Below are 18413 nucleotides of genomic sequence, written 5' to 3' on the forward strand. Positions count from 1 at the left end.
ACGCAGCCGCCGCGCCCTCTCACCGAGGTTTGAATGTGAAGCGGAGCTGGAGCTCTAGGAGGCGTTGCTGCTGCTTCCACAGTCGCTGCTGGGAGACCCGTCAGGTGAGGGTGCGGCGCTGGGAGCGGTAACCTGCTTCTCCCTCCCTGCGAGGTGAGGTAGGAGGAAGGAACGCCGTGAGAGACCTTCGAGGCTAGCCTTTTTCCCTGGGTGGAGGTCGGGCTGCGGGCCCACCGCGCAACGGAGAGGCGCATCTGAACATGCTATGTCCACTTGAGCCCGCCCCTTTTGGCTGCGCGCGCCGCGAATGGTTCTTGAGCCTAGTCCGCCATAAAAGACCCGTGTTGATTGGACCTCGTGGTTGTCACTCAGACGGGTGACGGGCTAGTGTGGCCTGAACACACTCAGTCTCTCTCTTTCCTCTCTCCATTTTCCTTCCATCACCATCGACCCGGGGAGAGCAAACCCTTCTTTACGTCTTGAGTCTGGATGGAGGGAGAAGAGACCTTCACCCTCAAGAAAGAGATAGATTTTCATTACTGCTCCTAGGTGTAAAGGGAACCCAATAAACCTTAATGTCTTTTTATAAGAAGGCGTGGTGCACTTGAAGCTTTTATGGAAGTACGGTGTCTCTTAATACGCGGGGGCCAAAAGTTTGGTGCAGTTACGAAGTGGTAAGAGAAAGCCAATCTGCATATGCTTAGAGGACACATGTTTCTTTAGTGTTTAACATATTTAAAGTGATCTGCTGGCATTGTTTCAGTGTTTTGGCAATCTCCTGTAACATGGTGTATTCTTTCCTATGCAGAGGTAGAAATTGATAAATAGCATTTGAGTTTGTGACAGAGGGTTGCCAGGAATTTCTAGGATGACAAAGTTTAGTCTCTTAACCTTTAAACGCCACATAAGATTTCAGTATCGTATTGTTGCTTTACAAGATCCAGAGTATAAAGTAGCATCATATGTGTTTTATCAGTAAAATCTTGCATTGGGCTCTGATGCTCAAAACGAGCTTTTTAACAGTATGACCCCAAATGAAGCTGCCTACATTGAGTCAGGATATTGGTCTATAACGTCAATATTTTCTACCCTGGCAGTATTCTCCAAAATTTCTAGTCACTCACATCACCTGCCTGACCTTTTTAACTGGAAAAGCTAGGAATTGAACCTGGGATTTTCTGTACAAAAAGAAGATGCACTACCACTGCACCTGAGCCATAGCCCCACCTTGCTGCTTTCTCTGTAATCACTAGTAGCATATTTAAGAATGAGGTTGCATTCACCTCAATTTTAAGTACCTGGAAGAAGATCCAATTCATTTCACTGCAACTTCAGTTGAGACTGTGCTTGAAGTGTGTCTTTTCTTTATTTTTGGTTTTGTAGCTTGCAGGTAGCATGCTAGTTGAAGAATCTGCTGCAGAATGCAGAATTTGTTTTTCCTTCTTTTCTTTGGGCATGCATATGCATACTTTTATCAAGTAAAATATAGCTGGCAACTAAACTTAAATGTGCTCTTGAAATATTTGTATTGCTTAGTCCTCATTCACAGTAGAGACCTACTGATATACGCTCATTGGAAGCTATTTATTCTTCCCTTCTGTCTTTCATTTTGCTGTTTCTCTTACTATAGAAATGTAAAAGAACTCCTTGGTACAGAGCCACATGTTTTCTCTTTGTTACTTTAAATTGCCATGAATAGTACATAAATGTTTAGTAGTAATAAAAATTAAAAATTAGTTTAGACTTGTGATCATCAATCCGTTATTGTTGAGAGTTCAAGAGAGTTTGAAGTAACGTAATTCAGTTTAAAGGAACTGTAAAAGCTTATAAAAGAAATAGTGAGAGTTATTCACTAAGATGATACAATGAGATCTGTTATACACTGGAAAATGTTTTAAGTAATAAGCAGAAACTGTGAATGGTATGTTTTTCTTCTGCAGACAGAACTAGTTTGGTGTTGCTTGTGCTTATTAACAAGAAGAATGTGTTATAAATTTCTTGAGTTATTCACTATGCTGATCTTAAAATATTTGTTTACTGGATTTATATCTGGCCGCTTTAATAGCATGCTTAAATTGGCCTACTTTCCCTCTCCGCTTTTCTAAAAATAGATTCAGGCGGACCCAGTTCATTTAGACAGGGAAATCCCAACATTATCTGTCACAGGGAAAACACACAAGGATTTCTCTTGAGTGGCACAGTCTGGATTCATCTATAATCTATTTGCCCACCCCCACCCACAAACACTGCCTCCAAGTACTGATTCGGGATGCAGACAGCGATTCCTGGGCTTGTGGTCAATGTAATAGAGATGCTTTTTTCCCGATTCCAAAGGGGCAGCCAGGTAATGTGTTACAGCAAAACAAGAGTCTTGTCAAGGGAAACAGATGTATTATGTTCACAGAAGCTCATGCTTTAAATCGTTAGTTTCCAGGGGGCTACAAAGTTCTTTTCTATTTTATCATATTCCAGAACTACAGATGACCTCTCCCAGGAACTTCAGTTAGATATTTGAAAGCCTGGGCAATCATGTCAGCCAGCATTCCATAGTGGTTAGAGTTTTGGACTTTTGGCCCCCATTAAGGAGAAAAGTGGGATATAAATGAAGTAAATAAATATTTGTTGCAAACATATTGAACTCTTCTTGAACTGATCTCACTCAAGAGCATCTTCTGACATTAATTTCAAAAATCGATTGAAACCATGGAGATCCAGCTATAATAGAGCCAGTTTGGTGTCGTGGTTAAGAGCGTGGGACTCTGATCTGGAGAACTGGGGTTGATTCTCCACTCCTCCACTTGAAGCCAGCTGGGTGACCTTGGGTCAGTCACAGCTTCAGGCTCTCTCAGCCCCACCCACCTTACAGGGTGTTTTGTTGTGGGGATAATAATAATGGCATAGTAAACTGCTCTGAGTGGGTGTTAAGTCATCCTGAAGGGTGGTATATAAAATCAAATGTTGTTATTATAAACTGATCATTGTTCCAAACATATTAGGAGAATGATGTGGTTCATAGCATCAAAAGTCAGTGGTAGACCCAACAAGATTAACAAAGCTGTATTGTTATTTATATTCATGCCAGGGGGTCTTCTGCATGGATATTTACATCAGCTTGTCTGGATATTTGATCAGTGAGGATCGGATCAGCTTTTGGCCTCTATAATTGTATACTTGAAGGAGTCAAATTGAAATAGTGTCTATTTATTTTTTCTGCACTAGAAAAATTCCCCATTTCTGCTGTGGGCTTTTTAGAGAACACATCGGTTTTGTCAGTTGATAAACTGAGGACCTGTCAATCAAGGGTTTTTTTGTTTTCTTGTTAAAGCACCTACCTTGCAACACTGTGGTATGCGCACAGGGAGAAAAGCTGTAGAAAGCCGCAAAAAGATTTATTCTCTGGCAGATGCAACCTTTCTGTGTGCAGAACACAAACGCCTGGGAAGCAGTTTGGAGACCAAATCAGGATGTTTGTACTGTGCATGCAGAACTCTGGAGAGAAATCAATGCAATTTGGGGTCAGAACTGATCTTAAAAAAAGCCCTGTGTGGAAAAAAACCTAAGATGATGATCCACCCAGGCTGCTAAAGCTGTGTGCCTTTTTGCAGTCTGGCACTAGAATAGAAAATGTGGAGAAGCAGAGAAGAATTTGGCTTAGCTTTCCTTGTATCATCATCCCCTAGAGAATTCCAGTATCCATTTTGGATCTGTAAGCTTTCCCAAACAGACCAGACTAATCAGTCATCAGATTTATGGAAACTACTCATTTTCACATGTGGCTTAATCAGGTAGCAGGCAGTTGTCTTAGATTAGAACCTTGGTCAATGTAGAAAAATAAATCCAGCAGGTATGTGAGGGGCTGAGTACGATCTAGGACAGTCCTGTGGAGTCCCTGAAGTTCTCAGTTGCACCAGACTATGATGTGAATGTTCAAATCACCCAATACAGTGACTCTAGGGATCTCTAGCACCATGTCCAAGATCACCTCAGACTCCTCAAATGGTCCCTTTTGTACTTCTCCAAAATTTTTCTGAACCTTTAGCAGAATCCTTTACTGATAAAGGTTACTAACGATAATTATGGTGAGTAAAGTACTACCTAATATCAATTATGTTGTCTGTACCCCAACATGAAAATAGATTTAAGGGCCACATATGTTGTCATTACTTACCGTGGACTGGCTCCAAAGAACCATGTGCATGCAACCAAGAATTTTCACACATGAACTAGAGCTCTCTGGTATTTTTCTTCCAACCCTGTCCTCATGTTCTATTGTGCTGTGTTGAGGATGGCAACCAAAAAGCCCTGAACTTTCAAGAGTGCCTTTTCAGGATGCAGAGGATCAGTGCATGAGGGCTAGTCCAGAAACTTAGGGGCAGAAGTAAGCATTGTGGATTGGGACCTGCTTATGCAGCACCAACAAAAGGCATTGGTGAGGCAGCCACCAGTCAGCATCAAAGAGCAGTGTTCAAAGTTGGGGTCCTGTGTGTATGAAAAGGTACTCAATACAGATGGCTGCATTGGGAAGAGGAAAGTGAGCAAAATTACTTCTCTCTGCCTTTTGCATTAGCAGATCTTCTAGCACTGATGGAAGTGCTTCAGGCAGAACAAGCAAGAGCTAGGGTGGTATAGTGGTTAGAGTGTTGGATTAGGATCTGGGAGGCCCAGGTTCAAATTCCTGCTCTGCCATGAAAGCTTGCTGGGTGGTAACTTTGGGCCAGTCACGTGCTCTTGGCCTAACCTACCTCAGAATTTTGTTAGGATAAGATGGAGGAAAAAAGAACAGTGTTGCTGTGGGTTTTTGTTGGGAAGAAAGATGGGCTGTAAAGGAAGTAAATAAATAAGAGTTCCAGTTTTGAGTGTGATGTAGTATCTAGAGTGACAGACTACGATCTGAGAGACCTGGGTTTAATTCTCTGTTCTGTCACGGAAATGGACTGAACTTTGGGCTGGTCACAAACTCTCAACCTAACTCACCTCACAGGGTTGTTGTGAGGATAAATGGAGGAGAGGAGAATGATGTGAGCCACTTTAGTTCCCCATGGAAGAGAGAGGTGGGGTATAAATGAAATTTTAAAAAAGAGAGAGAGCAGGATCTAAATATTCATAATAAATTAAATATACCCTAGTAAGTGTGTCTTATTGCTTTGCTTTTCTGATACGTTGCTGTTCAGCTTATTTTGGCTATTGAGAAGCAGTTGAAAGATTTATATAACATGTCAAATGAACATGGTTTATTTCTTTTGTTGGCTCGCTGGCTGTGTAAAGCAATTTACTTTATTTATATTCATATTCATCTTTTTTTACTAATTCATTGAATCTGTTACTCTTTAGACTGCATTATGTTTTTGCATTATGTTTTTGCCTGTGCTCTGCAATTTAATATAAGACACATGTCTTGGGCTCCTGGGCCTTTTGGCATCTATCTGTAAAACTCCTCCCCCTCCTTCTCCCAGTAGCCTTTGTTTATGTATTATGTAATGTAATTCTGATAAAGTATCTTTGACTTATGAAAGCTTTCAAGGTTTCATAAGAATATTGATGTAGCTAGCAAATTCATGTTCTCTTCTGGAATTCTTTAGTTTTGTTTATTAAATATGTCAAATACACATACATCAGATCCCAATCAATTTTCATTGGAAATTTCTGCAAATCAAAATTTTCTAGAAAACTAGTATCACTGAGGCTATAGGGTTTTTTAAAAAGAATTTACTTTAGTATATTTTTAGAACCAATGGTCTCTTTTGTTGTTGAAAAAACACAGTAAGAATTTTCATGAGGATTAGAGTTCATTTATGTTGCAGTTTACTAGTTGGCTGATGTGTGAAGAAGTGCTAGTCCTGTTTAATTTTTCTTGTGTATAATGTGGGTGATTTTCATTTCTTTCAGTCTGAAAATTTTTCTGAAAGCTGCCCTTGAATGGGCATTGTGAGAAACATGAGGCATATAAAGGATCAGTGCTGTGGGGGAAAGAGCAATACTGTGGATTGCGATAGACTGCATGAATAATTGGATGGGCAGGACAGGAAAAGTTCTAGGCACCCTAGTAGCCTGGGAGTTTAAATGTATGATGTTTGCACATATAAAATAACTGAAATATTTTTCCAATAGTTAGATAAGTTATTTGTGCAGCAGAGTGAATAGATAGGCTCAAAGCACCATGTTAAATGGTATGCTGTGGAAAAATCCTTTTTTGGCACATACGAATGTAAACTGGTTTTGGTTTCAGGGCTGTCTGTCTAATCGCATGCTCCTGGCATAGCATTTGTATTTTTCAAAAACCCTGTTGTTCTGGAAACATTTATCTTGAAAGCTCCCCATGGCAGGAAAATACTGATTCTTTAACCTGTGGTTCTCAAACTGGTCTTTAGCTGTGACTTGCAGAGGTGTCTGCTGGTATTCTATAAATCAGTGAACCAAATCAGTGTTTCTACAACATTTATAGAACTTGGTGACAGTATTTGAGAAGTCATCCTTTAGATGTGTAAATGGGTTGAAAAAGCCACATAGGGTGCAACGGATGGTAGTTGCACATGTAAATGGCAAGTTATTTCTGCTTTAGTAATAAGTTATCTAATTTTTGTTGATAGGAAAGTTTCTAGTATATTGTATTTTCTGGCATTACAGGGAGATGTTCTCACACCAGTGTCCTGAACAAAGCAACAGATGTGTGTTGAGAAGCATAAAATGGGTCTCATAGTTGTTTATCTGTCACCTAAAAGTGTATTCAAGAACATTTTGTTAATTTTTAGGTTCTACAGTTATGGAGTTGAGTGATGCCAATTTGCAGACTCTGACTGAATATTTGAAGAAGACACTAGATCCTGATCCTGCTATAAGGCGTCCAGGTAAACAGTTAAAATGCAAGCATTTGTGTTCTGTGTCTGTTTAGCCATTCTCAGCCTTAAATGTTTACTAGATTTTTTCAGAAGTAATGGTATATTGCTCAAGAATAAGGGTTTTGCAAAATAGCATTCTATATTAAAGAGAAACATGCTTGAAACTTTCTGGGACCTGACTTTTATCTGAAACAGCATCCTGGTAATCAAATAAACAAGTCACAGAGAACTTCATGTATGACAAGGAGTGGGCTGACGTTTAGTCTGCCAGTGCCACAAAATAACACTCATGATGTTGGGAGTCGAGAAGAAGACAGTATCAGCTGTGGTTTGAAGCCAAGCAGGTGCTTGTGCATAATTCCGAATTTTGGCAGTTTTTCTCTTCAAAGCCTGCAACAGTAGAATTCCAAAACTGCACTTTAAAATTTCAGTTGCATATAAAAATCATTTTGGTACAAAATTCTGATCAGGTATAACAAGTGGGAATTGCAAGAGATGCAGAAAGAATTTCAGTAAAATAAGGGATCATATTTTGCAGCCTTGTACTTACTAGCTTTAGGATAGGAAAATTTTTCAGGCAGTTAGCTTCTTAAACATGGAAAGCAATACAGTAGGGGTGTGCAGCAAAAAATATTTGGTTTTCCCACTTCATAATTTATGAAGCAGGAAAAAGAGTTGGAAATAAGCAATTTCCGAAGCAGCAAGCTGGGAAGAGGGGGGGAATACCATCTCCCTGGCAACAGGTCAGTGAGTGGCGGTGTGGCAAGTTTAAACTTGCCCCGCAGCCTCCTCTTCACCCAACACTGGGTAGACGGGGGAGATCCCCCTGTCTAGCTGGCATCAGATGAATGAAGAGCAGCGTGGCAAGTTTAAAATTGCTGTGGCCGCTGCTGCCTCCTTCACGCGATGGAGGGAAGACAGGGAAATTCCTTCATCTCCCCTCCATTGGGTGAAGGAAAAAGCAGCGACCCAGCAAGTTTAAACTCACTCCAGCTGCTGCCGCCTCATCCACGTGATGAAGGGGAGACGGGGGGATTCCTCCATCAACCCAGCATTGGGTGAATGAGTGGCAGCGTGGCAAGTTTAAACTTGCCGAGCTGCTGCTTTCTCCTTCACCCGATGGAGGGGAGATGGGGAAATTCCTCCATCTCCCCTCTGTCGGGTGAAGGAGAAAGCAGCGACTCAGCAAGCTGAAACTTGCTGCTGCTGTCGCTGCCTCTTTTACCCAATGGAGGGGAGACAGGGAAATTCCTCCAGCTCCCCTCTGTCGAGTGAAGGAGAAAGTGGTAGCCCAGCAAGTTTAAACATGCTTCAGCTGCCGCTGCCTCATCCACCGGATGGAGAGGAGATGGGGGAATTCCTCCATCTTCTCTCCATTGGATGAATGTGGCGGCGCAGCAAGTTTAAACTTGCCAGGCTACCACTTTCCCCTTCACCTGATGCAGGGGAGACGGGGAAATTCCTCCCCTCCGTCGGGTGAAGGAGAAAGCAGCGACTTAGCAAGCTCAAATTTGCTGTGGCCGCCGCTGCCTCTTTTACCGATGGAGGGGAGACGGGGAAATTCCTCCATCTCCCCTTCGTTGAGTGATTGAGTCACCCAATAGATTAAAAATTAAAAGGGCATTTCACCCTGGCAGGCTGCACTCAGCCGCTTGTCACCCCTGAAACCCCTGACAAGCGGCTGAGTCGGAGATTTAAATTTCCCTCTTTGTGCCACTGCGCAGCAGCACAGAGAGGGAAATTTAAACCCTGGCAGGCTGCACTCAGCCACTTGTCAGGGAAACCCCTGACAAGCGGCTGAGTCGGGGGTGAAATGCCCCTCTCCCTGCCACAGTGCAGCGTCAGGGAGAAGGACGTTTCAACTCCTTGACCTGAAGCTTCCCGAAGCTACACAAATAGCTTCTGGAATCTTTGATTCAGGGTTTCCAAAACAGCCCCAGTATGCTGGGGCCGTTTCAGAACTCCCGAATCTTTGCGAATCGGGTCCGATTCGGGTATTTTTTCCGAATTGGAGACCCAAAACGCACACCCCTACAATACAGTACTTTCTACAAACACAAAAATATAATCTATATTATCAATATTCAGATATTCAGTTCTGCAAAATATATAAAATGTATTTAATTAATCAGCTTCTATATGTTCCAGACTTCAAATATACTAGTACATTACTGCCTTTTTTCTCTGCTTAGTACAGTGTTACTTTTAAATAATCAGTTATTAAGTAGGATTTTTCCTAATAACATTTGAAACTGGGTGGGTACTCTTATTTTGTTGAATTGCATATTAAAAGTCTAAAGAAACTAAGAGAGGAAGATTGTTTGGACTGTGCCGGTTTATCAGAAATGAGTAGGGATTCAGAATTTAAGCAGCAGCCGCTGAATCTGTATTCAGAATTGGTTGCAGTTGTCAGGGAAGAAATGTAGTACTTGTCAGACTGAAAGTATAGCAAACATGAAAATATTCATTTCTATTGCTTCCCTCTATCAGCCATATTAAATATTAACATCTGCCTGACTGCTATTGAAGTAAACTGTAAATTGTTAAAACTTTAAGCTAACTTCAGGGCATTACTTTCCAGCGGAAAAATTCCTTGAATCGGTTGAAGGAAGCCAAAATTACCCACTACTACTGTTAACACTGCTGGAGAAGTCACAGGATAATGTTATCAAAGTCTGTGCCTCTGTCACATTCAAGAATTACATTAAAAGGAACTGGAGAATTGTAAGTATTTTGGTAAATCATGCCAGCACATAACATAGGGATTGGATCCTATAGAACTGCAAGTAGCCCTTGAGCTTGTGTGAGTAACAGTGGAAGTTTGGCAAGAGAACTGACAACTAAAGCTATGCAATAGCAGCCTCTGTGCTGCTCTTTTAAAACCAGCACCTTAGGAGAATTTTGCTTGCTTTGGTCAGCAGATGTCACCCATTTTGCCCAATGCATCTAGATGCCACAATGTAGACCGTACAGCTGGGGCCATTGTCAGGCTGTTTGATTGTAGACTTAGTGAACTTTTTATCAGAGACTGGAAGTTTCTGGTTTCATGCATTCCATCTGCCACTTAGAGCATTCGCTGATGCAAATATCTTGATCCACCTTTTAAAGGATTTGTCACTAACTGTATGAAGTGTCCCTTTAGTTTGAGACGCACTGAGCTTGTCCAGATTTTTCTCTGTGAAAACATTTGTTTGCGGAGATACAGCTGGTGTTGTGATGCTAGTAACTGGTAATGCCGATCCATGCCACTGTAACCTTGAGGATAAATGGTTATGCATTATATGTGGGGCTGCCTTTGAAAACTTCTGAAACTTCAGTTGGCACAAAACACTGCCCTGAATTATTAACCAGTATGACACCAGTGCTTGAGCAGCTTCACTGCTTACCTGTTTGTTTCTGGGCACAATTCAAGGTGCTAATTGCTACTTTTAAAGCCCTTCACAGCCTGAGACCCACATATTTAGTAGACCACCTTTCCCCACATGATCCTTTGCACCAATTAAGATTGTCAGGTGCATCACTTTCGGCAGTCCTCTCTCTATGAGAGGTCCACTTATGTACAGCACATGTATGCTCGTTTTCCATGGCCATCCAGCAGGCTGTTCCACACTTTGGAACAGCCTGCTGGATGTAGTACAGCTAGCTTCCACAATCTCACTTCCATAAAAGGTGCAAAGCAGACTTATTTTGATGCATCTTTGGCAGAAATAACTAATGAATGTCTCTGGCAGCTGGTGATGGTATATGTTGCATCAGTTGCAGTTGATATGCATTATTTTATGTGTTTTATTTCTATATTTTTAAGCCACCTTGGGCATTGTCAAAATGTATTTAACATTTTGTTTGTAGATCGAAGATGAACCAAACAAAATTTGTGAAGCAGACAGAGTAGCCATTAAATCCAACATAGTACACCTGATGCTTAGCAGTCCAGAACAAATTCAAAAGCAGGTAAGGAGACAATGACATCAAATAGAAGCCTGCTTATTTCAACAGGGGAGGTTTGTGTATGTGCAGAGGAGAAAGATGTGTTACCAAATACTCATTTCAAAATAAGATACAATAACACATGATTTAAGCAAATAATTTTAAAACAAAGCTGGGATATCGGTATATCCTTTCAAACATAGATATGTTTTTAAATATCTGTCTATATATTAATAATTATTTCATCTCAGAAAACCCATGATTTCTTAGCTCAGTAAAGCATGGATGGACAGGAATGGGAATCCAGGTTCTGTGGCCTTGGGGCAGCTCATGCCTTGCCATTAGAGATGAGCACAAACTGAAATACGAACCAGAGTTACGCATGAACTGAACCAGTTTGTGGTTCGCAAACCAGCAGTTCGTCAGAGCCCATTTCTGATGAACCGCCACAAACTAAGCTGGTTCGTTTGGTTTGTCACTGCAGACAGCCTGGCATCGATCAATCAGTTTCCTAGGCAACAGGGGAGGGACTTCCTGCAGACCTTCTGCTGACCCGGAAGTGACATTTTCACAAACCAAACAAACCATTTCGCAAATTGGAGCAGGTTCGTGAAAGTTCGTGGTTCGTGAAATGCGATGAACCACACAGTTTTTTCCCGGTTCGTGCCTATCTCTACTTGCTATGCATAAATAGGGAGGAGATGGTCATGGCTCTTCAGCCATAATTTTTGGCCTTAGACTATAACCACTAGACTACATTGTCCTTTGAGGAAACTCCACAAGGGTTCTACAAAAGAACAGAAAAAGGATTTAACATTATGAACTACATCTCCGGAGGTTTCACTTCATCACCTTAGTCGTGAAAATATACCGGTTGGACTCTTGATTGAATTTATATGTATTTTTGTAAGTATTTATTGGAGATTTATATATAATATTTATTAGGAATTATATTTTGGCACTTTGCACTCTGCACAACAAAAATTATAAAAATGTATTCATTTAATTTCCAGTGTACCTCCGAAGTTTTTCTCTTTGTAATTGGGTAGTTTTCCAGACTCGGAGGAGCCCTCCTCTTTTCTGTTTCATCATGAAGCTCTGCTCAGCTAAGCTGGAAGCCTTCCTCCAACTTAAGCAATGCTTCCTCTAGAGGAAGAACTACTTAATTGAAAGAAGGTTCTTTTTCGGGGGAAGGCTTCCAATCAAGTGGTAGGATACAGGCCTCTTGTCTCTGCAAGACACATTGTAGTTATTTGTTCTTAAAGGTGATGGAGAGCCTGCATTAACAATTCAGAAGGATCTGATTCATCTCTTCTCAATATTTCCAATACAGCTGATACTGTGAAGAGGTCAGAATAAACTCTTGAAGTGTTGTCTAAGGTCCTACAGAGAAACAGATATTATCTCAGATGAGTAGTTCAGAGAAGAAGGTGGGGAGAATATCATACCACAGACATTTGGATAGATCTTTGATCAATTAAGTGTGAGCTAGTATTTTTATTCTATGGTGACTTTTTCCAGTGCTCACATGGCAATATTTTGCCCTAATTTGATGCCCGGGAGACAGAATGTGCATGAATGTGCACAGGTGCATATAAGCCAAGAACATTTGATGTAGATTCTATAAATTGGAGGCCAAACTGGATGTGATACTAAATGGGCAGCTGCTGCCAGTGGCATGTCTAGCTCTCTGTACAACACATCCAGTAAAGCTTGTCTACGTGCTGACATCATGGCATTCCTTTTTCCTCTCATGTACATATTGTGCTAGTAAGTTGCTAAATATACGAAGCACAGAAATATATGAACTTGTGACTTTGGGGCATGCTACACAATGTGTAGGGAGTGTGGGAACCAGTAGGCACATTTCAGCTATTTTCATTAGCAGCCTTGTGTTTAGCACAATACTATAGTCCTTCATTTAGATAACACTATGGCAACTTGAGGGGGAGGGAGCTGTGGCTCAGTGGTAGAACATCTGCTTGACATGCAGAGTATCCCAGGTTCAATACTTGTCATCTCCAGCTAAAAAGATCAGTTGGTAGATTATGTGAAAGACCTCTACTCAAGACCCTGGAGAGCTGCTGCCAGTCTGAGTAGACAGTATTGACCTGGATGCATCAATGGTGTGATTCAGTATCAGGCAACTTAATGTGTGTTTAATGATATATTTTCTTGTGTGTGTGTGATGTGCTATCAAGTCGCTTCCAACTCTATGAATGAAAGTCCTCCAAAACGTCCTATCATTAACAGACTTGCTCAGATCTTGCAAACTGGAATCTGTGGCTTCCTTTATTGAGTCAAGCCATCTTGTTTTAGGCCTTCCACTTTTCCCAGCATTATTGACTTTCCAAAAAATCTTGTCTTCTCATGATGTGACCAAAGTGCGATAGCCTCAATTTTGTCATTAGCTTTTATATTTTCTTACAAATCACTGTATGTTTATAATTTCTTTCTAGTTAAGTGATGCCATCAGCATTATTGGTAGAGAAGATTTCCCTCAGAAATGGCCTGACCTGCTAACAGAAATGGTGAATCGCTTTCAGAGTGGAGACTTCCATGTTATTAACGGAGTCCTTCGCACAGCACACTCTTTATTTAAAAGGTATGGGGAAGGATCAAGTTTCGATTTGAAAGCAAAAGCTTTGTTGTAGCAAGAATAGCTTTAGACTACTGCCTCGTTTTCTTTTCACTGTTGACTGTCAGCCCTCCTTAGAAATTATCAGATACACATTAGTATGACTTCTGTTTTTTGACAGGTACCGTCATGAATTTAAATCAAATGAACTATGGACGGAGATCAAACTTGTCCTTGATGCCTTTGCACTACCACTGACAAATCTTTTTAAGGTACAACATTGTGAAAACTAGAGTTTACTTAAAAGAGAACTGAATTCTTTTTTTTTTTAATTTTTTTATAATATTTTTATTTTTTATTAACTACATTAACTAACAATACAAAGGGAAGAAAGGGAACAAGGGGAGGAAGGAAAAAAAAACACAACAACTATAACATGTAACAACTATGCTACACAAAATGTTTTCCCTTCATACTGCCATTATTCAAAAGTTAAAGCTTTATGTTATATTGATGGAGTGGTTGACCTTACTAAATGCAAATTACAATTTAAATTCAAATTAAATTTTCCTTCCCCTCCTGGGTCCCGGACGCAATTCTCTCTGAGCAACTGCAGCCGCAGTGCTCGTTTCCTCCCCCCCCCCCCCAGACTTCTCCTTTTCGTCTTGCTTGGTGCACTGAAATTCCGGATTTTTATCCTCAAAATCCCTTAGTTGATCTTCTGATAATATCTTGAAAGCTTGATCTTTGTGACTGAACCAGATTCCTTCCAGAAATAACCATTTGTACTTTATTCCACGTTCTCTCAGAAGAGCTGCGAACTTTTTATACTTAAAACGTCTTTTCCGAACTAGAAATGGGACGTCTTTCAATATCTTAACTTTATTACCCAAAAAGTCCAAATCTGCATTGTATGAATTATATAGGATAGTGTCCCGGATCCTCTTAGATGAAAAATCAATGATGATCTCGCGAGGCAGCTGACGCTTCATTGCATATTTTGAAGTAGCCCGACGGACTTCCAAAATGGCGCTTTTTACTTCTTCTTTAGTTGCCCTCGCGGGTGTCGCCAGTAGTTCCGAGACCAGACCCCGTAAATCCTCATTTTCCTCCTCTTTCACATTCTGGAGGCGCAAAATTGTCTGTGTTCGTTCCACTTGTAGCCCGATCAGCTGGTTCTCCACCAGCTTAAGCTCTTTATTCGTAGCCTTCACGAGTGACGCACTTTCCCGAGCAGACTTCTCTGCCCCCCCCGCTGCTTCCTTAATGGTTTTCACTTCGCTCTCAATTAAGCCCACCCTTTGATCTGTTTCGTTCAGCTTGTCAACAAAGGGTTTTATGGCTTCACCAACCGCCCTCCGCACTACTTCCTCCAACGACTCTCCCTTCAGGGCAGCCGAAACTGACTTGCCCAGAGCGGGACTTTGTTTTTTTGTTGCCATTTTAGGGGGGGGGGGGAAACCGCCAACCAGATTCTGAAACTCAGTGAAGGGGAAGAACAAGCCTTCTTAGCTTCAGATCCCACCACTCCTTCACGTGCGCTTGTAGTAACAGAAGGGATTCGCTTACTTGCAGGCTTTCGCCTAATTCTGCTCTTTGCCGTTTTCCATGGCCCGGCAGCACTCGAGGCGCCGTGCACGTCTGCCGGCCTCCGTAGGGACAAACGGGCAATTAACCCCCCGCATTGATTCCGGGGGGGCTCTTCCCGCAGCGTCCCGGACCCAGCCTCCCTCACTGGGAGTTTTGGGGGCTAATCTTCGCAGATCAGCCGCCCGGACAGGGTGCTCGGGCGCTTCCTCTCGGACCTGCAAAGAGGAGCGTCCGACATGGCTGAGAAAACGAAACCGAATGCAAGAGAATTGAATTCTTAGTGCCCATTATCTGTGGAAAGTTCTTTTTTCCTTCACAGCCACCTTTCAGTGTTGCTTTTGGATATGGCATCACTAATTTTATTTTACGGGCTAAGATACTAACATACTGTTCCAGATGTCTAGTCAAGTTAGACTGCAGCAGCATAATAAAGCAGGAGTTCAGTGCACCTTAGTGGCTAACTGAATTAATTCCAACATAAGTGTTCACGAGTCAGAGCTCACTTCATCAGATGCATGAAGTATACATCTGTAAGGCTGATGCATTTATATTAAGTGGCTCAATTTTGCTGCTGAGATGAAATTTGCACCCACGTCTCACATTCGTTGGATGGTACATCCCCTTCCATTAATATGATAATCAAGGATAAGTAAAACTTGAAGCTAAATTGAGAAAATTTTATTTTTATTTAATTTTGTTTGTTTATAGTCTGCCTTTCTCACTGAGATTCAAGGTGATTGCGCCATGCGAGTTAATACAGTCAGTTTCAAAGACGTTTCAATAAACAATGTAATACTGTATATAAATGCAAATTTGTAAAGATTTAAACCAGCAGAAATGTAACACAGAGTTAAAGAAATGCTGAAACAGAGTATAAGCAATTCTAAGACTGTCATATTAAGCAACGTAGAACTACCTAGTAGGATTATATTTAAACCAACAGATAATACATAGTAGTAAAGTCTGTAGTCCCTATCTCTTTAGTGATACATTTCTCTGAGACCACTTCCTTACAGCTGCTGTGGTGGAACATAGGGAGAGGTCGGTCCCATAGATAAGATGGGCCAAGCCCATGAAGAGCATTGTATGTGATAGCCAATACCTTGAATTGAACATAGTAACTGATAGTGTGTGCATGCATCTCATCACTGGGAGAACAGGAGGAGGATATTGAACTCTTACCCTCTAGAGTTGTTCAAGCTCTTAGTACTGTATTTGGAATCAAAATGAAACATTGTCTAGTGTGTTGTACTTACATCTTGCTGGCGGTGTTAATCTTTTTGTCTAGGCCACAATTGAGCTTTGCAGTACTCATGCCAATGATGCCAGTGCTTTGAAAGTGCTCTTCTCCTCTCTAATCCTGATTGCTAAACTGTTCTACAGTTTAAATTTTCAAGTAAGCCGTCTTTATTTTAATTCGTTTTCCTACTAGTCGATAAATCTGAGCCATCTTCTAACATGTCCAAGGTGCCTGAAAATTCAAAGAGCAGCTTCAAGAGGGGATGGGTGGGTGATCAAAGATCACAGTATTACTAGTCAAAGATGATGAAATATTTTAAATCCTCAGAAATCTGGATATGTAAATGTGCTAGAATAATTACTTTAAGAAGCGCTAACAAATTAAAGGAAGGAGCAAATTCTCGCTTGGCATTAAAATACAATCTTGGTCTTTCAGATTTGGATGCCACTTGTTTCTTCTCATAAGAGTCAGTTTAATAAACTTATGATAGGAGACAACAGGAAAAAAGGAGTAATGGCTTTTTAGAGTTTCTAATCTGAGAGTGCTAGACTTATTTAAGAATAGACAATGGAATTTCCAATTTAAAAGTCCTTAACTGTAACTTTTATGCACCATGACAGAGGATCCATGAGTGGGTGCGCTGATATTCTTCCTCAAGTGATACTACTTTTTTAAGCAGATTACTTGCCAAAATAGAAGGAAAAATATAAATTTAAATAAATGTTATCTAATTGGACAAATTAATTTAAAATCTGGATCTTAATTTTGTTAGGACCTTCCTGAATTTTTTGAAGATAACATGGAAACCTGGATGATGAATTTCCACAACCTTTTAACTTTGGATAACAAACTCTTACAGACAGATGTAAGTAATTGCATAAACCTTTTGTAAAGTTTCATGTAATGGACAACATTTCAGGCTTGTCTAACAAACAAAGAAATAGAACTGTCTATATCCTTCAGCTTAATAATAAAATGTTATCTCTGTTGCTGTCATTTTTAATATTTTGTGACATAAGCATATTTGTATGGGAAAGGTAGGGTAAAAATGGTAAAAAGCCAGTTTGGTGTAGTGGTTAAGAGCGTGGGACTCTAATCTGGAGAGCCGGGTTTGATTCCCCACTTCTCTGCTTGAAGCCAGCTGGGTGACCTTGGGTCAGTCACAGTTCTCTGGAGCTCTCTCAGCCCCACTCACCTCACAGGGTGTTTTGTTGTGGGGATAATAATGGCATACTTTGTAAACCGCTCTGAGTGGGCATTAAGTTGTCCTGAAGGGCAGTATATAAATTGAACGTTATTATTTATTATTATTATTATTAAAAATAGATAATAAAGGGTTTGGGGGGGTGTTTTTATTTATTATCAGGATGAAGAGGAAGCTGGTCTGCTAGAACTTTTGAAATCCCAAATTTGTGATAATGCAGCTTTGTATGCCCAAAAGTATGATGAAGAATTTCAGCCTTACCTGCCCCGTTTTGTCACAGCAATTTGGAATTTATTAGTCACAACTGGTCAAGAAGTTAAATATGATTTGGTAAGTTTATCTATATGGGTCTTTTCTCTCCAGCTGGAGATGAACTTTTTAGTACTTGTTTAAACTAAACTGACTTTATGGCTTGTCTTCCAGTTGGTAAGTAATGCAATTCAGTTTCTGGCTTCAGTTTGTGAGAGACCCCATTATACACACCTGTTTGAAGACCAGAATACGCTGACGAGTATTTGCGAAAAAGTCATTGTTCCCAACATGGAATTCAGAGGTAATATTTTTACTTTTTAAAAGGAAGCTCGATAGTTTCTCCAGGAAACACACACTGCTAAATACTCAATGGAGGACATTTTGTATATCATGTCAGAAAGTTTAAGTGATAGCCAGTGTGATAGCTTTTTGCTGACTAACATACTAAATAGGCTAACATAACAACATGAATTTGAGTAGGTAGAATAGCAAACGCGCTCCTCTGCTTATACATGTTAATAGTGAGTAGTGAAATTACTTCAGACCTCTAGAGAAGTTGAGCAAGATTTGGGCCCAGTAGCACCTTAAAGACCAACTATATTTCCAGGATATGAGTTTTCAAAAGTTGGAAGCTGCCTTCATCAGACTCTCAAAAACTCACACCCTGGAAATATAGTTGGTCTCTAAGGTGCTCCTGGGCCCAGATCTTCCTCTTCTACTACAGACAACACAGCCACCCACCTGAAACTACTTTCCTGGAGAAGTTGAGTTTCACCTCACTGCCTC

The 18413-nt window shown here is 40.8% G+C and overlaps 1 protein-coding gene across 3 annotated transcripts in view; it reads left to right on the top strand.

Annotated features, from left to right (window-relative positions):
- Positions 1–19: 19 nt before the first annotated feature.
- CSE1L (chromosome segregation 1 like) overlaps positions 20–18413 on the top strand; it is a 36165-nt gene continuing 17771 nt past the window's right edge. The window contains exons 1-10 of one of the 3 annotated variants that reach the window (XM_054981020.1): positions 20–104; positions 6750–6845; positions 9418–9560; positions 10686–10787; positions 13223–13368; positions 13523–13613; positions 16220–16327; positions 16944–17036; positions 17538–17705; positions 17799–17928. In XM_054981020.1, coding sequence (XP_054836995.1) covers positions 6761–6845; positions 9418–9560; positions 10686–10787; positions 13223–13368; positions 13523–13613; positions 16220–16327; positions 16944–17036; positions 17538–17705; positions 17799–17928 — 1066 coding nt within the window. In that variant the 5' untranslated portion in view covers positions 20–104; positions 6750–6760. The other 2 variants (XM_054981022.1, XM_054981021.1) reach the window with 2 other exon arrangements.

The sequence above is a fragment of the Eublepharis macularius genome, chromosome 5, assembly GCF_028583425.1.
Source record: "Eublepharis macularius isolate TG4126 chromosome 5, MPM_Emac_v1.0, whole genome shotgun sequence".
NCBI lineage: Eukaryota > Metazoa > Chordata > Lepidosauria > Squamata > Eublepharidae > Eublepharis > Eublepharis macularius.